Source organism: Sinohyriopsis cumingii, chromosome 10, assembly GCF_028554795.1.
Source record: "Sinohyriopsis cumingii isolate HCF-2022 chromosome 10, ASM2855479v2, whole genome shotgun sequence".
Lineage (NCBI taxonomy): Eukaryota > Metazoa > Mollusca > Bivalvia > Unionida > Unionidae > Sinohyriopsis > Sinohyriopsis cumingii.
The window spans coordinates 98,980,974-98,999,832 of NC_142970.1; the positions used below are offsets into that span (position 1 = coordinate 98,980,974).

General features: G+C 33.9%; 1 protein-coding gene across 2 annotated transcripts in view; it reads right to left on the reverse strand.

The window, feature by feature from the left end:
• Positions 1–2,975: 2,975 nt before the first annotated feature.
• Positions 2,976–18,859, reverse strand: part of LOC149790713 (cephalotocin receptor 1-like) — a 67,129-nt gene continuing 51,245 nt past the window's right edge. The window contains exon 3 of one of the 2 annotated variants that reach the window (XM_089972761.1): positions 2,976–6,911. In XM_089972761.1, coding sequence (XP_089828887.1) covers positions 6,718–6,911 — 194 coding nt within the window. In that variant the 3' untranslated portion in view covers positions 2,976–6,717. Of the gene's footprint in view, positions 6,912–11,300; positions 11,575–18,859 lie in introns of those variants that run through there. The other variant, XM_089972762.1, reaches the window with a different exon arrangement.

Below are 18,859 nucleotides of genomic sequence, written 5' to 3' on the forward strand. Positions count from 1 at the left end.
ATGCTTCCTATTTTGACCCATCGGATAAGGAAGGAGACAATGCATTAAAATATTGAGGAATCAGGGAGTTTATAGGATTGAGCATCCCAAATATGGAGCGGATGTTCGCTGACGCGGCAGCTCAGATCAACTTCTTCACCTCAGTCCAGTAACCAAAGTGTTTTCTTCTCCGAAAAGCAACCTGTTGCTAAGGGAGAAGTGGCAGTACATAGTCCACTGCCTTGTCAGAGACAAGATGTATCCGGAGTGTACCCTTACCCAGGCCATAAGAAGAGTGCTACGTTTAAATGCAGTTCATACCCTTTTTGCTTATAGGACAAGAGGCTTTGACAACTGAAAGCATTAATAAACTAGAAGTAGTATTATGAAATGTATTTACATGGAAGAGTATAATGTAACGGTTATATACTTAGAGGCTGAAGTGTCTACTTGAAGTGATTATACAGAGAGCCATTGACAAAGGTTACATCACTCAGTGAAAAAGAAACGATATGCTTCGTTCTAAATACTAGAATGAACGGACATGCGACTGAAGGATCCTACACATCACAAGTTTGATACAATCAAAGACTTTGAGCAACTAAGAATAAAACTACGCAAGATTGAGCCTTCAGATTTGCCGCATGATGGTGCATGTGCATGCCAAAAGATATAGTTTATGCTAGTCTTTAATCTATCCGCAAGGTTTTGATAATTGGTCCCAAACCTATACGTTGCGAAGCTTGGATCCTCAGAAAATAGACACCGACGGTATCTTACAAGAAACGAATGGCGTGTGTTGGTTTACGAGAACTTACACCTATCTTGCATATAATTTGATCACGATCCGGATTAAATTACAAAGCAGATGTTAAGAAGGTACCAACACACTTGGGTCATAACACCGTTAATGAGTATGTGGTATAATTAACAGACAACACACCATTTAAGCAGCCGCAGAGAAAAATTCTAAAGGATTTATATGAATAAACAAAAGAACATTTGCGGGACATGATGAAGTAAGAAGGTATCAGAGAATCCGTAGGCCCGTTTTTATCAAATTTTGTTCTTGTCCGGCAATATGATAATTCTCTTCGATTATACGTAGATTCCAGGATCGGGAGTTCTTGGTCAGTAACGGATGTCGGTCCTTTTTCCCGTACATTCGAGACTTTAGAGCATGGCTGACGAATGTAACCTGTAATCTAGTCCATTTCTTGCTTCGGCAAGCTCTCGTGGGTATTCTCAATTAAATATAATACCAGTGCCAAACAAGATATTTTCGTTTGCGGACATAGAAACTCACGCGTCTTGGAATGCCACCATCAAGGACCGTTAAGCTTGACTACCTCCAAATCACGGCGACTCTTTTGATTTATCTTTAACGTGAAGCCACAGGCAATGCATATGGAATTAACATCAGGGTCCAGCTGACTAAATACAATTTCACACCACATCGAAAGAGTTTCCTATGCAAATTTCATCAGGAATATAGGAAAACGTTTACTTCGCGCTTCAATATCTATGGAAGTGTTAGCCATAATCTTTTAACGTATCAGCACACAAGTATGTGTACTTTCAATGACTAGGTCAACGTTTTGCATGCGGACGACATTATACTTTTAGAAAATGACATGCATTCTGACAAGACCATTCGTCCTGACTTAATCGCTTGTAAATCCCCACACACGAATGTAAGGTTAAGAGATGGAGACTTGTTACAAATGCTTGGTTCTCAGAATACGTAACCTATATTTACATGCCGCTGTTTTCTAGTCATCGTATGGAACAAACCTTTACACCTATCAGTATCATCTAGCACGGAAAATGGTTTGTACACCAGTACAATATATTCAGCATGAAATGTTTGTGTGATATTATTCATTTAACTCTATATATGTATAGATATAAGCGACCCTGTCATGATTAACGGGAGCAATTAACACTTACAAAGATATGAAAAATATAAACAGATCCATTTCCCTAATTATACTCATACTGATGTTACATTCGTCAGTTTGATCCCGATCAATGCTGTAAAGGTATTTTGTGGACAAAATATGAAGCTAAAATACTCATGAGGGTTCCACAAGAACTATTGATAGTATCATCTGATCCAAGTTACTGGCATTCAGTCGTTTATTAATCACTTCAGAGGTGATGATAGGTACTGGAACATCAGAAAGGCATTTTGAAGAAAATCAGAACCAGCTATGATATACGCCGTGATTGTTATGTTCTTAAAGAGAATATACTTCATTATTCTAATTATTACGAATGCGACAATTCCCTAGATTATATTGCTATTGACTGTGTTTATATTTGTTTACTTTGCATTTTGTATGTCGCTCTGAAATGATCATTGTAGTAATCGACATTTTCTAGACTGCTCTTGTCCTTGCCCATTATCTAATAGCTTATCTAATAGCTTATCTAATTGCCCATTATCTAAAGTCTCAAATCCAAAAAGATTAAAAAACGAAAAACAAATTTATAATTTCATGGACAGTTTTGATTGGACGAAAGGAAATATTGGTGTTACTTTCGAATTTTATCAACAAAAGTAAATTTGATGTCATTTCTTACAATATCTGTATACGTTATTGTTTAAAAAGTTCTTGCCTACAAAATATATTCACGTATATAATTTCATAAACTAAGTTCTATATGTTGACATAGAATATTCGGAACATCATCTGTTATAGCCGCCCTACTTTGAAGAATTTCTTATTGAAGATGTGAATAAAGTATATGTCTGACTGGTTGTAACAGATATATATGTATCCAAATTCTAATTTGTCGAACCGTACTCTAATTTATACTGATGTGAAAACTGGTGATAACTAATTGAGCCAGGGAAGTTTGGATCAAATCTAAACAAACATTATGTCTTTCGTTGTGTGAACTGCCATTTGCTTTCCATCCATATAGCTGTTTTTTTTTTTTTGTAAAAGATTTTTTTTCGATTGCAACAAAAATACAAATATACAATCAGATCATCTGTTTGTAGATACAAATTGTATAATGTTTGAAACGGTGCAACAGGTAAGCATGACTTTGAACTCACCTGTTCCTCGTAAGGGGTAGTTCGATACTATTTTGCGATGATTAGCATAATGTAATAAGGCAACATTTGTGTACTTATAAGGTTAATATATAGACGTTATCATATCACAATATATAGTATGCCATGAAAAAAGGCAAGGTGAAAGAACAGAATATAATTGAAACCGTGCATTGAAAGCATAGACAATGTACCTATAGCTTGAGAAGATTTAGTTCTATATGTCAAGAAATTGACTCATACATACTATTATTAGCACTTCATAGTATTTCCACAATTTACAAGACAGAGAATAGTGATCTTAAACAGAAATAGGATTACATGTTTACGCAAATTGAAGGAGAAAACGAAACGTAGAGTTTGCGAAAACACAGTTTACAGTTTATAATTCCTTTCTCTAGAATATTAGTTTTCTCGATTTTGTCATATTAAGGTGCTTTTTGTCAACTTATTTGGATGATCATCAACAAAAATGCCGTATGACAGCTCTTTGTACTTTTCTCCCTAAGTCGATGTAAATGACAATTGTAATCGAAACAACATTGTTTTCAATTCCAGTAGGATGCATTCGATTAACTGAACGTGACTCTTTCCAGATTAGTACGATTTTTGCGAATATACTCCTAGATCCTAATAAAAAGACAAATGCTGGTTTAACACTCCGGAACGTTTCAGCAATGAATCTGTTAATGCACGAATAATTTATAGTGTTATTCGTACAACCTTTCGTGACAGAAACTCAGGAATGGTCAGTTTAAAGTGCTTAGAACTGTTGCTTACGTTGCTGTTAGTAATGGCACCTCGTTCTGATTTTGCAGCGTCAAGAAAGCTACTGAGTAGTAAATAACCATGGAGATGTTAATACAGCTTGATCACGATTGGAAACCTAGCATTGGAAGGAATAGTCAATATTTTTTAACCAGGATCCAATGGTTGTTGTTGTTGTTGTGGGGTTTTAACGCCATTTTTCAGCACACGATAGGCCATACATGGCGGCCAGTATTAATGGTGGAGGAAGAACCCGGGAAAACCTCAGAAAGTACCACCGACCCACGACAAGCTACTGGCAAGCTTTCTCACATACCCACATTGGCTGGGATCCAATAGTCTTAATAGTCGTATGCATCATAAGGATCAATGCCATCACATATTTTAACCATACATATTATATCCATCGGAAAATTAATTGACATGTTTGTAAATTACATAAGCAAATTGAAAGGTCATGCTGTTAACTTTAAATAATTCGTACGCAGAGTTAGGAAAATAGAGTGAGGTGTTGAGCTGTTGACTTTACTATTCAACATTAAATAAAACGATTTAGCAATAAGCCTACCTGTTGTGGCCATAATTATGAACAACAAAATGGCACCAGTGGAGATTACTCAAATAAGGATGGTGTGTTTGGAACAAAAAGACTGTTGACAATTTGAAACTGAAATACTTTGATTAAAAGCAATAATGGTGGTTGAATCAGAAATAGAAGGCAAGAAAGTGTAGAAAATAGGTTAGAAAGAAAAACGTTGGCTGCCACCAAATATATTTGTTTCCGTAGGCTTAGACATTTCTCCTTGATACACATGCTTTGTTCTTTCGTTTGCTCTACGCTTTTTAATAACTTTGGAACAAATATTGGTATTACATACGTCTGTGAATATGGCAATTAAGTTTCGATAAATGCTTAAGAAAATATTTCATATGTCATGTATTTTTTCTTATTATAAAATCACAGTAGCTCAGCCGTACGAGTGTTAATCGCGTAACGCACGGGTCCTTGTTGAAACCTGCACAGGTAAACGAGGTGGCTCCATTGGAAGAGTGTCCTACTCGTAGTTCATTGGTCGTATGATCGATATCAGTCCAGGCCAAACAATGTCGGCTGCCTCCATGCACCCATGGGAAAGCCACTTAGCTCATACTTCGCCAGTACGATAGAGCTAATAATATGTTAAAAGTTGCCATTAAAACCAATCAGAACAATTCGATATCCTATTCCGATCACCTCAAGTCGGCTGCCAAATAAATTCCATATCCCGGGAATGATATATGGAAATAAAGTACTGAACGTGCAGTTAAGGAATCCAAATAATTGCCTCATCTCTCCAAAACGCAGCAATTATCTCTGTGTGTCCATATATTAGAAAAGAGAAAACTCCATCTACAACACCAATAACCCTTGCAATGTTCTTTACATATTAAAATTCACAATGATGATTGAATTTGTAAATACAGAAATGAAGGCATGCAAAATTGTCGTTACTATATATCATACCTATGTTTGTATTGTTTGATGCTATGGGAGGTAGATTATGTATGGGCAGGAGGATTCTGTGGCGGAGTGATTAGATGATTAGAGCAACAACGCAGACATTGTGCATTGGCGTCAAGTATACACACGGGAGCCATATTTCGAAATTAAAGTGTTACAATACTTATGTTTACAATGCTGTAATGACCTGTCAAATTGTTACATGCATTTATAGCGTGTACTTACCTGTCGTCATGATTGTAATCTGTATGTTCAGGTTATTGTCATTTTCTAAAGAAATAGTTATATACCCTACTTTTGTCCATGATTGTATGTTGTACTTAAGTTAATATTTGTAAATTCATTTGCATTGCATTTTGAATTTAGAAGTGTTTGGGCAATGTCATAGTGATAATTGAGAATGTTGGTAAATTAGCACCTTCGGGATCTGGAAATCATTTTGAACACTAGTTTGTAGGTATAACAGAACGTGTAAGTAAATGTTTTATGTAGTTCACCATTCTGTTAAGTTCCCCTTAAATTTACATCTTTAACTTCGAAACTGAAAATCATTTCAACGTTTTTACAATACCTGTTGGTTTCCGTTTGATATTACTTGGTTTGAGACCATATAGACGTAATATTTGTTTATGACCCTAACAATATATATAGAAAGCAGAACTTAATATATCCAGATTTTGATGGTTGCCTGATAGAATTACATGATCGATTTCAGACTTGATCACATATATACAAATATTACGGATATTATTTTAATAAGGGTTTTTGAAAAAGTCATTTTCCAAGCCGTTGAAGAAGAAGTTAAAAGTGGAGAAATACGATTTACAAAACAGAATAAATCACTTGATTATGAAGTCAGAGGGGACATGCATGAACCGTTGACTTATTGTTGGATATTAATATTTCTTAAGCTATGATATAGGGAACTGGAACTTACGAAAGGAACATATTTATAACTTCTATGTACGACCTAGATTATGTTGGTAAAATAGGTATGTCATATGATCCGATGTCGTTATTGTAAGTTAAGTCTATGCTAATTTATAATGTGTTTTCTACAAGAGTCGGAACATATTAATGCAATATGATTATGTTCTATAAATTGTCATAAATGTAGATTATAATATGCATAAATACTAAGCATTTAGATATATGGATAAACACTATTGCCAATCAGTGTAATAATCATTATATCACTCCCTAATGAATGACACAATAATATATTGAGATCTTGTTTTTCTAAGAGAAAACCCGTCTACCATATTAAAGGTATATGTTTGTAGAGTTCTGTTCTTTATAGGCTCATGTCGTAATCGAGATAAGACAAATTTCAACAGAACATCAAAGACGGAATTAAAATGTTCAGTCTGATGTATTCCCGGATTAGCACATGTCCTGATCACATTCACTTGGTTCTCTCAACAAGTATATGATGTAGCTCGTGTGTTTGAGAGGAACTTCTATCATTATTTGGCGGTTTTCGTTTCCGGAGGAAACTGTACAGACTGGTACACGAGTTGTAAGTAAACGCGATGTAAATCCAAGGGTTAGTACAACTGTTCAGATGGGCTAGTAGCATCATAATGGTGAATGCGGCTCCTGAAAGAAACAAAATATATATATTTACAAGTGCAATATTTATTTGAGTTTGCCAGACCGCTCTAGTATGAATTGAATATCATGTAATGGTATTTTATTTGTCATGTATATTTCGTAGTTTGGTTTACATAACTTGAAAAAGGCCAGACAATCACAATGGAATAAATCCATTTATATCAAGAATTTACAAATTCAAAGGCGACAGAAGACCTTGGGATGCAATTTTGTTTTCATTTTCACAAACAATTATACAACTACTGGCTCCTTAACTAAAACATTCTATGCTTTCAGTCTTAGCAAAACGCAGACAGATAAAAATAAACATGATTTGCAGAAATTAAAATGAAGGTTTCTAATCCGCTAGTGTGGATGACATTTGGAACTGTAAATTAGTGTGTGTACGTGCAGGATTCAAAGTATTTACTGAAATCAAAATATATATTGTACGCCTTAACAAAAAACAACAACGTGTATGGCTTATAAGATTTGCTTATGGTCTAAAATGGTATGAAAACGCCACCTTTCAAGCAAAATTATATTAAACTATTCGAGGTCGAATAAGAACGATAGTAACAATAAAATCCTACGTTAGTATATATATATATATATATATATATATATATATATATATATATATATATATATATATATATATATATATATATATATACTTTCAATCGGTAGGATGTTTTGTACAGTTTTGTTGAAATTGAAATCAGGACTCATTCGTCCAGAACAATATATCCTGTCTATATAATTTGATATTTCAGTCATGTTCAGTAATAGTTCAGTGCTAAAATGGAAATGATTTCACAGTGTTTATATCATTGATATTTACACAGAAGCAAATTGAACATGGTAAACGTGAAGCTTGCGATATACAGTAATTGATTACCACTACTGGGAAAACATTCTTAAAGCATGCACGTTTAAAGACAAACTATTTTTATTAAGATCAGAATCAAAATAACGTGATTTGTTTTTAAGGTTAGAATGTCTTTATACGTGAAGTTGTTTCGGTTGTTTTAAACGGCTTTCAGAACTACAAACAGTGTCTCACTGTTAACATTCACATGACAAATAATCAAATACGCATCTACATTATACTCTACAAAGATGACAGACGTGTTGTAAAATTAAAGAACCTACTTTTCATTTAGTACTCTATTAAAAGAGTAAGACTCCATGTTCAGGCATTACTAGCCTTTGCAAGTCTTTTTAGGGTAAACAAAAAGGTAAAATATATTTAACTGACACTAGTGTATGATGTATCTTTCAGTTTTTTGCAGACAACATGTATGTTCAGAAGACCAAAATATACTCCTAACTAAAATGGTCAGTGCAATAGTAAGTTTAATCACAACAATCAACACAATCTACTTTATCAAATTATTCTTCTGTTTTGTTTGTATCAGACGATTGCCTTCAACGCGCTCCTGAAAATATCATGCTCGTGTTATTTGCGTGCATTAGTTTTACACAAAACACCGAAAATAAGAATAATTGATTTTAATGTAATTGTCTTGTTATCTCCAACCAACTCTATCTCTAGATATATCAGTTCTCGTCGTAGAACGTGAGACATCTACGAGTCGTCTCCAATAATATCGGTCTGCTGATTGACGGACAGCTCATGTGCATATCGGATTACCCTGTCTGAGCTCCTCCAGGTCTCCTTTGTACATACCGTTTCCACTCTTCACCTTGGTGTCCATCTTAGTGGGATCTTGGGCAGGCTGTCTGGAATCATCTCCACCTGAATTATTGTACCTCGTCTGAAAGAAACCTTGCACTGACGTTGTCATGAGTTCGTCCCTCTGTAGGATATTACGCAAATTGAATTGTTCATTTTCGTTTAAGTCACGTGGATTCTAATGAGTCCAGATAGTTACCGATGGCTTGGGAGGTTCTCCATCACTCAGGTCCAAATAAGTGGATGCAGCGTTCATTTAATTTGTTGATTCTTAGTTTGTCCAGAGGGAGAGTTGTTTTTATTTCTATATTCCATTTAGCATGGCAATCGTCTTGGCGGCTTTCAACAATATTGATACAACCCCTGCCTCACAGTCACCATCTGCTGAAACTTTGTTGCCAAAGTATATATATATATATATATATATATATATATATATATATATATATATATATATATATATATATATATATATATATATATATATATATATGAGGCACAGCTTCTTTTTCTTTACGAAATGGGTTTGGCGTCACATATAAAAGTCAAGTTGTCATCTGATCAGCAAGTAATGTTATGCAAAGATAAATTAAAAACTTGGCAACGACAATGTTTGTCTCAGATAATAAATAAAACAAATTATCACCGAACAAGAGGAATAAAAGCGTTTCCAAACATTATTTTTAAGCTGACTAATATAATAAAACAATCAGGCATTTAACTGCATTTCATGAACTTGATTCAAGTTTAATTCCAAAGAATCATCTTTAAAATTCATTATAGTGTTATTGGTATGTGGACCCATATATATATATATATATATATATATATATATATATATATATATATATATATATATATATATATATATATATATATATATATGTGTGTGTGTGTGTGTGTGTGTGTGTGCGATTCAGTGAATACAATTATGTTACAGGATATCATGGTCTAATTGCGAATGAACGAAAGTACCCTGTCAAATGTAAAATAAATAGACTGATACAGCTATCTGTTTCTGTCTCATTAACAGTAGCAAATAGCGATCAATTGCCATCAATTTTCAATAATTGTATGAGACATATATAGTGTTGTTCGTTCTTGATTTCATTTCTTGCAATTAAAGTCGGTGGATGTATTCTGATTTATTTATTTCGTTTGATATAATGTATCCTAGTCTTCGGATATAAGCTGTAGCCACTGTTCTCCATTACTTGTGTCACATATAGACTGTTAGTCATAATGCAGTGTCAAATTCAGGAAAACCACTAAAAATCAAATTAAGATACAAAAGCAAACCTACTTATATGGAAAATATTAATAATACATAATAATATATATTTAATAGAGCGCTTAATCTTTTAGAAAGCGTAATACACCATCAAGTTAACACATACATATATAAAAACTGTTTGCATACACACAACATAGATTACATGAAATGTTCTAGCAAACACTATACAAAATAAAAAAATTATTACAGAAAAAAATAGCATGAAAGTAATGAATGGGTCTGCAAAATTACCTTATAAAAAAACAAAACGAGCGTACAATATCGTAAAATGTAACCATAATATCAAATGGCTGAATGTGACGTTTATTCATGTGGGTCAAAAATATGTGTATTGAGAACACTATAGAAAGTGATCATGGTATATTTGTGTTTGGGATGAAGAAGCAGTCGGGGAAAAGAACTGGGCCCAAATAGGACTAAGTTTAATGTCGAAAAGCTGTCGGATAAACCGAACGGAGCCTATCAAGGGTTCGTCTTTGTGACCAGTTTGACGGAGAGCATTGACGGAGGAGTTAGAACTGGCATCCGATACTGAAAAGGGGAAGTTGTTGTTGGACAGGTAGGCCAATGTTTACGTAGAAACTGTTCTCACTTGTCAATGTCTTGTTCTTATGTTTGAAAGCACATTGTTTTATTATTATTAATATAATCGCACAATGACTTGATTGTCGTTGTAATGTTCCCAAAATATATATGACCGAATGATCGACCTTGCACTCGGTGATTGCATTTTGTGGGTTAGATATCTATGGGTAGAGGTTTCTTTATAACAGAGTGCACTTAAAGGTCATCTGCCATGTAAACGTGTAGAACAAATAATACATGTTTGAGGTTGAACTGGTCATACCCTTTTATATATTTGAACCTAAAACTGATCCAGTAAAATGTTAATCCGGAAGCTTATACAGAAAGGTCACATCGCCTTACTTGAGGACAAACATTGTATGAATTGGAGACTAAAATTAAAGTAAGGTCGTCCCATGAGAATTAGTAAAAACCTGGCACATATCAACTGAAGTTTTGGTAAAGGAGATCGCTCGATTTTATAATAGGTTGGTGGAGGAGAACTCTCCCTTATACAATTAGCTACATAAAATATGGAACGGTGCATGATATATGGAGACCTCTTCTAAGGCAGGCTATACTTTATATAGTATTCTGTAAATATCCGCAGTTGAAACTGTTGTATCTGCAATTGCTGAAAACGTTTTATATTGATTGTGTATGCCCTTTTTGCCAGCATTGTGTATAGGGCAGAAATGTTCTGACGTTTCAAATAATATGTATGAAAACATAATTGTGTAATGCAATATTATGTGCAGTTACAAATAAAACAAAGACTCAGTTTCACTGGATTAATTTAATAAATTCGTACAAGGAAGACAATTCGTACAAGCAAGCAAGTGTTTCAGTTCATGCAAGCGTAGAGGGGATGAAGCTACTGTACTTCGAAAAGCATCCGGATATCTGTCACGTATCAGCCAGACACAACAAGAGGGTATGGTACGAATCCCTCCAGATCAAAGCCTTCCGTGCTGTCTTACCATGAACTGCCCATAGTCTGCATGTCTATTAGCGCTCATCATGTCAACTGCATCGTCGAGGACTAGAACATCCCATCTGTACATCATAGCCAAGGCAATGACAACCTCATTAGTAATTAGAACTTGAAAATCCTGAAACATTATTCCAATTTAATATTATGTTTCTAAAATGTAAAATATAACATGTTAAACAATAATATAAAAACACGCTTATTCAAAGTGTATTTATTGTCCGGCAGGATATTCCACTGTAAAATAAATATGGCTCGAATCTACACACGTTGTTTTTTGGTTTTTTTGGACATGAAGACTGAGAGTTCCATTACAACTAGAACTGGTATTAAGTATAGTTAATATCAAGATAGTCAGCTCAAAGTTTTCAGGAGCATGTCTAGAAGTCACATCTGCTATGGGATCAAGTAGATGACTGCAGATGGAAATAATACTTAATCAAGAAGCTCATCTTTCCATCATCATTGACCTAGATTTGTCTGCTATAGTGAGGTACCTGTATTGCAACCAATTTATAAAACCAGGTAATGAACTTGATGAGGATCAAAAATAAAATGAGGCCTTCTCTTTTGCATATGTATGCATGCTTGGATGGCTGACATTTTTAAAATTCATCAATAGTGGGTGCAAAAAATAAATTAAGCCTACGTCTTGTTTGGTAAGCAGTCTCTGTAAAGGTTGTGAAACTCCTTACGTTAAATAGCCTCTTTAGCACCTTACGATTAATGCATTAAGCGACAGTACATATAAGCACACACGCACACGCACACACACACACACACACACACACATATATATATATATATATATATATATATATATATATATATATATATATATATATATATATATATATATATATATATATATATATATATATATATATATATATATATATATATATATATTTGTCACCAGGGAAAATGAAATGCAGTGCTCACATAACACTTTGTCCAGATATGTGAGCATCTCCTTACATTTTCCATGCACACACACTCTGGTAATTTTGTGTCAGAGGTTGGGTGATAATTACCACATTGCCTTGGACCTGGATCCAACATATTAAAAACAAGGCTAGGATGGAATTGCAACATCTGTATGAATTGATCACTCAGCTGGACTTGATCCACGTATCTTACGATCTCCTAGAATTTGTTTAAGATATCAAGCATACAGAATCCTCGATACAAAAAGCGTGAAAGATAAAATCACAATACGATTGAAACTTTAACCTTTACCACAATCATGTATTTACATCAGGTATCAGTCTGTGCAAGTCAACCGTGGAAATAGATGCTTTACATATTACAAACGTTGTATTGTCAGGGTAACGAAACAAGTTTTAATTTTGTGTGTAAATGAATACAGTATTTGATTTTTGTGTACAAAGTGCAAATTATGCCTTCATATGCAGCTGCTACACATAATATGTATACACAAAGACGTTTCCTGTAATATCGGCCAAATTATTCAGAACACTGTGTTATAAAGATTTTGTACAAATAAGTTATAAGCTTAGGCGATAACATCCTCAAGTAATATATAAAAGTTCTTAAGTAATTAACGAAGTTTCAAACTTGTCACTGTATCAAGTAACAATTTTATTACGGAATTCATTTGCAGTAATCGCCAGTTCAGAAGTGGAAAACGTGAATGCCAAGCAATCTGGGCAATTAAAATCTTTAGCCAAAATGTGTTATCAACTATGAAAAGAAAATTATATTTCTTTAAAGCCTTCATGTCCGCCAAAAATCTGTGCAATAAAGCATGTTGAGAAATCTTAGGTCATTTATGTATCATGATAATACTTATATAGCATTATCTTTACCTATTTTGGTGATTTAGAAATATACTTTAAGGACCCTTCATATTTCAAACAGAAGAATAAGTGTTGCCATTTTTTTACAAAACGTAGATGGGTACATTCATTTTGTACTCGTTAATTTTTTGATCTGTACAGTCAGGCTCCTTCCTCGGGTCTAATCGTTAACATCCACAGAAGGAGGACATGGACACTTACTGTTTACATATTTTGTATTTTTTAAATTAAAAATATAAATCTCTTACTTAAACTACAAAAGGTGTAAGCTGACCATAAAAGTGTTAAGAATTTGTTTGAATGCCACTAGTGTAGATCACATTGTCCTATATATGAAATGATTCTAGCAAGATCGCCACAGGAATTTAAACTTGTACCACAATCATCTATTTAACTCGCCTTATGTATATTGGTACATACGTTTGCTTGACTTGCTAAACCAATACGGATATATCGTTAATTACTGAGATTGACGAAGACAAAATAAATGACATGTATTTTCTTTGGTGTCAGGTGACCTCTGTATTTTCTAATTTATATGTGCATGGCGTTCCTTTATCTAATGATGTTGTGTGGGATGATGAGTAACAACACAAAGTAAACCATTTCAACATACATTATTTGGTTAAAACAATTAATCCTGCAATGAAATTGTGCGTTTTCTAAGTTGTGCAAAACACGACTGACATAAAGATATTTATAATCTTTCCCAGATACCAAACATTTTTTAATATGTGTCAATACTTGTTTTGCATTATATAAATAAATAATTACCCCCATTTTTAAAAGCAGTCTTTGAACTATCTGATAGCTTGGTCACCTCTTTTTTCAGACTGCAAAGCATGTCTTGTTCCTCCCACCCACCCACTCCCATTGGTTCTTGTTCCACGTCTCGTCCTACCTCTTTATCTCCGTGTCCATTTTACATACTGGTCAGTCTAGACTTAGCCTGAAATTGAGCTTATTTCAGTCACGGTAATAATAATGACTTTGTGCATTTGAATTTATCATAGACTGTATATCTCTTCTATTACACATTATAGTCGCTACCGTGTGTGTGTGGTGTGTCTGTAATGAATTTTGACATTTAAAAATATTTCATAATTTAATAATTTATGTATTCATGGTTACTTATCAAACTTATAGGAATACGGTGCTAACGGAGATTCAAGAATTAACACACCAGAGGTTGTAATTATACTGCAGTTTTATAGTCCTGAGTTTATCAAGTGTTTGGAGGGGTTCCAAAGTTTAAAAAAGGTCCAATCTTTCCTCGAAAGGGCACGAAAGCAAACCAACGGCTATGTGATATATAGTCAAAGTGCGAATGATACCCCAAAAACATGCTCAAGAATAAAAGGATGGTCAAATTTCAAGTGATAAGGACTGTACGTACGTATGTATGTGTGCGCATACATTTTTATCTTAGTGAGTCACCCTCTTGATATGGCCCTAAGGCTTCGACCTCTATTCCATGTTCCAGTGGCGGATTTTATTAAAACTAACCTTTAATTCCCTGTCTATGTAAGATAATAAACGAGAGAAGCAGAGCACTATTTTGTTTTTCCAAAGTATACTTTTATTTCTTTCATTTGATGCTACAGTGCTTAGTTTGTAAACACACTTTTGATAAAGCAGAAGACTTGTCGGATCTAAGACATGCACAAAAGTTATATCATTTATTGCTTTAGAGCTTTCAACCGTACTATCGCCAGAGGAGTCCCAAACGGGAGTTTCTTTAGAAATGCTGTCGCCGTATTTGCATTGACTAATCTATGTTTCAGGCAATATATGTCTTTTAAATTGATATGTTTAGGTATTTTAAAATGTCCAGAGTTACTTCTCCTTAAACACGTGCATACTATTGGTGTTGCTTTCGATTAGTTCATGGCACTATGGAACTAATAAAATAAGACATTGCAAATACTGGACCTAAGAACTGTTACATGTACCAGAAGAGGAAAATGAAGATTCCATCTGATTCTTTGTGTCGCGGTCAAACTAAATACTGCAAAAACTAAGTCTAACAAAACAACAAAAAATCTGAGGCCTAATAAAATCACCCACAGTCTCAGAAAGACACGCAAATTAACAGTTTGACAATAATTGTTCAAATTAGAACTTTGTAGCCAATTTTCGGTCATTTAATTCGGCATAATTATAATGAAAACTAATATTTCGATTAGGTTAATTTTAACAACAATTTAAATTACGATATAAATAACCTTTTCTAATTTGACTTTGCATGGTTGTATGGTTATTTCAAGCTTTGTATGGTTTTGTAAGGATTAACTATGTTTAGTAGTTTTTCATCCAGAGCTTCTGCTTCTGTGTGGAAGGTCAGTTCGAAGACAGTGTTAGGGGTCCGCTGACGACAGCCTGGTGAGAATTTATATATTGATTAATGAAACGACTAAGTGTTGATCATTTGTTTAATATCCCAGACAATTTTCGCGTATCAAATCGATGGATGTGCGGGGGAACAAACAAACGGGAGGGTGTGCGAATACTATACAAGCAAAAGACTACTTTTGGGTTTTTGCAATTCTGTACAAAGCACTTTGATTTAAATCATTCTTGTAATACAAGCATTACTTAAATATTACTATACAAATACTTTTAAATAAATTCAAATGTTTCCTCTGTAAATAAAAATGTAAAGAAAAAGGATAAGGAGAAAAAAACAAGATCAGACGAAGAACGTACTCACCTTTGCTGACATGACTAAATTGATTTTCGAATAATGTATACAATATGCATGTATTATCTATTTACCCATGTGATACATGTTTTATTAGCTTGAAAAAAGCGACTAAATATACTAGGAAATTAGACATAGTAGTTACTTTGCGATCACGCATCTGGAACGTGTATATATAATCCTGGGATGATACATTGTTTCGAAATTGCATGTCTAAATACAAAATACTTTTTCAACTCTATGTTGGTAGATACGCAGCCTGTGCGATTGGAGGCCGATAGAGTTCGCAAATATATAATTTGCTCCCAATCTGTTACCTCGAGTTTCTTGCTCTAAATATACTAAATATTTATCCTTGTTCGTGACTGTAAAGATATTTTTCAATAAAGTGCAGGTAAATTTTGTCTTTCATCCTGTCTGAATGCCGCTTGATTTGGCCCTATTCATATTCAGAATTCGATTGCAGTCATTGTCGGATGAAAGCTGAATGGTAAAATTGTGTTTCTTTGTCTAAATAAACTGACAAGATTAATCCGTGGGCGTAAACATGCGTTTCAGCAAAAATACCAAATCACTCTTCGGTCAATGGTATAGTCATATTTGGGATCCAGTTTTGTCACTTTCTTGTCTTTAACTGATAACAGCGATTGTTTAAACAAGTTTGTTTCTGTTGTTCATGATGATCTTAGAATTCAGCCTACATGACTGATGGTTTCAATATTAGATGCAAGTACGTGATAGAATTCCCCACGGCTAAATTTGATTCACCGTATGCCATGTCAACATTAATTTTTCAGAGCCAAGACAATGCTACTCAGATATGTTTGATTGTTAGACATGATTGCTATTACGTATTCAAATTTTATATTCTAACACTCCGAAAGTCATTTCAAAACGTTGACACACCTATAACAGTCAAACAATGTTGGGAATGTGCTCGAAATAATTTTCTGTACATTATATATATAGGAAACGTATTATGCTCAGGATATATATGTTTGTGTGTGTGTGTGTGTGTGTGTGTGTGTGTGTTCCGTTTATTTTTTTTCTGAGAAAAACAATAATTCTCTGCTTCAAAGAGGAGTGCGCTGATATTAATTTGCAGATGAAATTTGGACTGAAATATGTCAGGCAAAATGCAAACAATCCATTGGGAAAATTGAACTTCAAAACTCTATTTTATTTCCATATGGAAGATTGATAAGAAAGTCAGAACCTACAAATGTAAACCTTAGGACTTCTAATTAAATGTCAGTTATTTAGTAAGTTGCTACATAATTCGTTCTGAAATAATTTTTTAAAAAAGAAGAGGGGGGAAGGCAAGATGTCATATGATGCTGAAACCTATTTCACAGCAGCACCCTAGATACTTATGCAAAATAGTAAATAAATCGCCAGGGAAGAAACACGTTCATGTTTGAAGGAAAGTAGTTAACATTAAAACTGTCCTTAGAAAAGGAAATAACGGTCTTGTATCCAGTTCATTCATATATTGCGTTGAAAAAAATGTTTGCGAGGTTAGTGTATAAATAGACCTAAAACTACTTTCTGTTTCTATAAGCATACGTTGAATGAGAGTTATCATACCAAGGCATAGCACGACAGAGAATGAAGACAGTTGTATGGTGTTACCTAATAATGGAACGGATAACGCTATATTGTATTCTGTCTGGCTTGAAAGCTATCGTTAGAGATCGTGAGAAACTGTAAATATCCGAGACTCTTTAACTAGTGTCAGGAAACATTGATGCACGAGAACCCCAAAGCTCATTATTAGTCACTTTATTAAGAAAGAATGATTATTCCGTGTGAAAAACGAAATGCAGGAGATCCACAAGGATCATTATTGGATTCTTTATTATTCTTTGTTCTTGTAAATGATAATGCTGAAATAACGAACTCCATCAATCACCTTTTGCATCATGATATAACAGGCTATTTCCCATAATTTGAAAACATTAACTGACTGAGCTAAGCAGATTTTTATGACACTGAATACTATGAAAGATCAAGAAATGTGAAATACTTTTAGATAGTACACTTTGTAAACTCTCATAGACAACGTGGTTTTGCAATTCAAAATATTTTAGTTGGAAGTTGCTTATGAGACATAGAGACAGAAATGGTAAAGAAAGGATTAGCATTGCTGGGAGCATTTACATTTAAGCTTTTCAAAGAAATATCTTTCCGAATCGCAACCGACCTATGTTAGATCTCAATTGTGATACGCCAATTTGCCTGTGACTGTTATAGTGGGGATAATTTGATTAAAATACAGTGAGCAAGGCTTGAAGTTGGCCTCGTTATCGCAGGGTTTACATTATATGCATTTCAAAATGTGTACATTTATAAACAGGTTGTTCTATGCATTTGAGAATGTGTACATTTATAAACATGTTGTATATATGCATTTGAGACTGTGTACATTTATAAACAGGCTGTATATATGCATTTGAAAATTTGTACATTTATAAACAGGTTGTTCTATGCATTTGAGAATGTGTACATTTATAAACAGGTTGTATATATGCATTTGAGACTGTGTACATTTATAAACAGGCTGTATATATGCATTTGAAAATTTGTACATTTATAAACAGGTTGTTCTATGCATTTGAGAATGTGTACATTTATAAACAGGCTGTATATATGCATTTGAGACTGTGTACATTTATAAACAGGCTGTATATATGCATTTGAAAATGTGTACATTTATAAACAGGTTGTTCTATGCATTTGAGAATGTGTACATTTATAAACAGTTTGTTATATGCATTTGAGAATGCATACATTTATAAACAGGTTGTATATATGCATTTGAGAATGTGTACATTATAAACAGGTTGTTATATGCATTTGAGAATGTGTACATTTATAAACAGGTT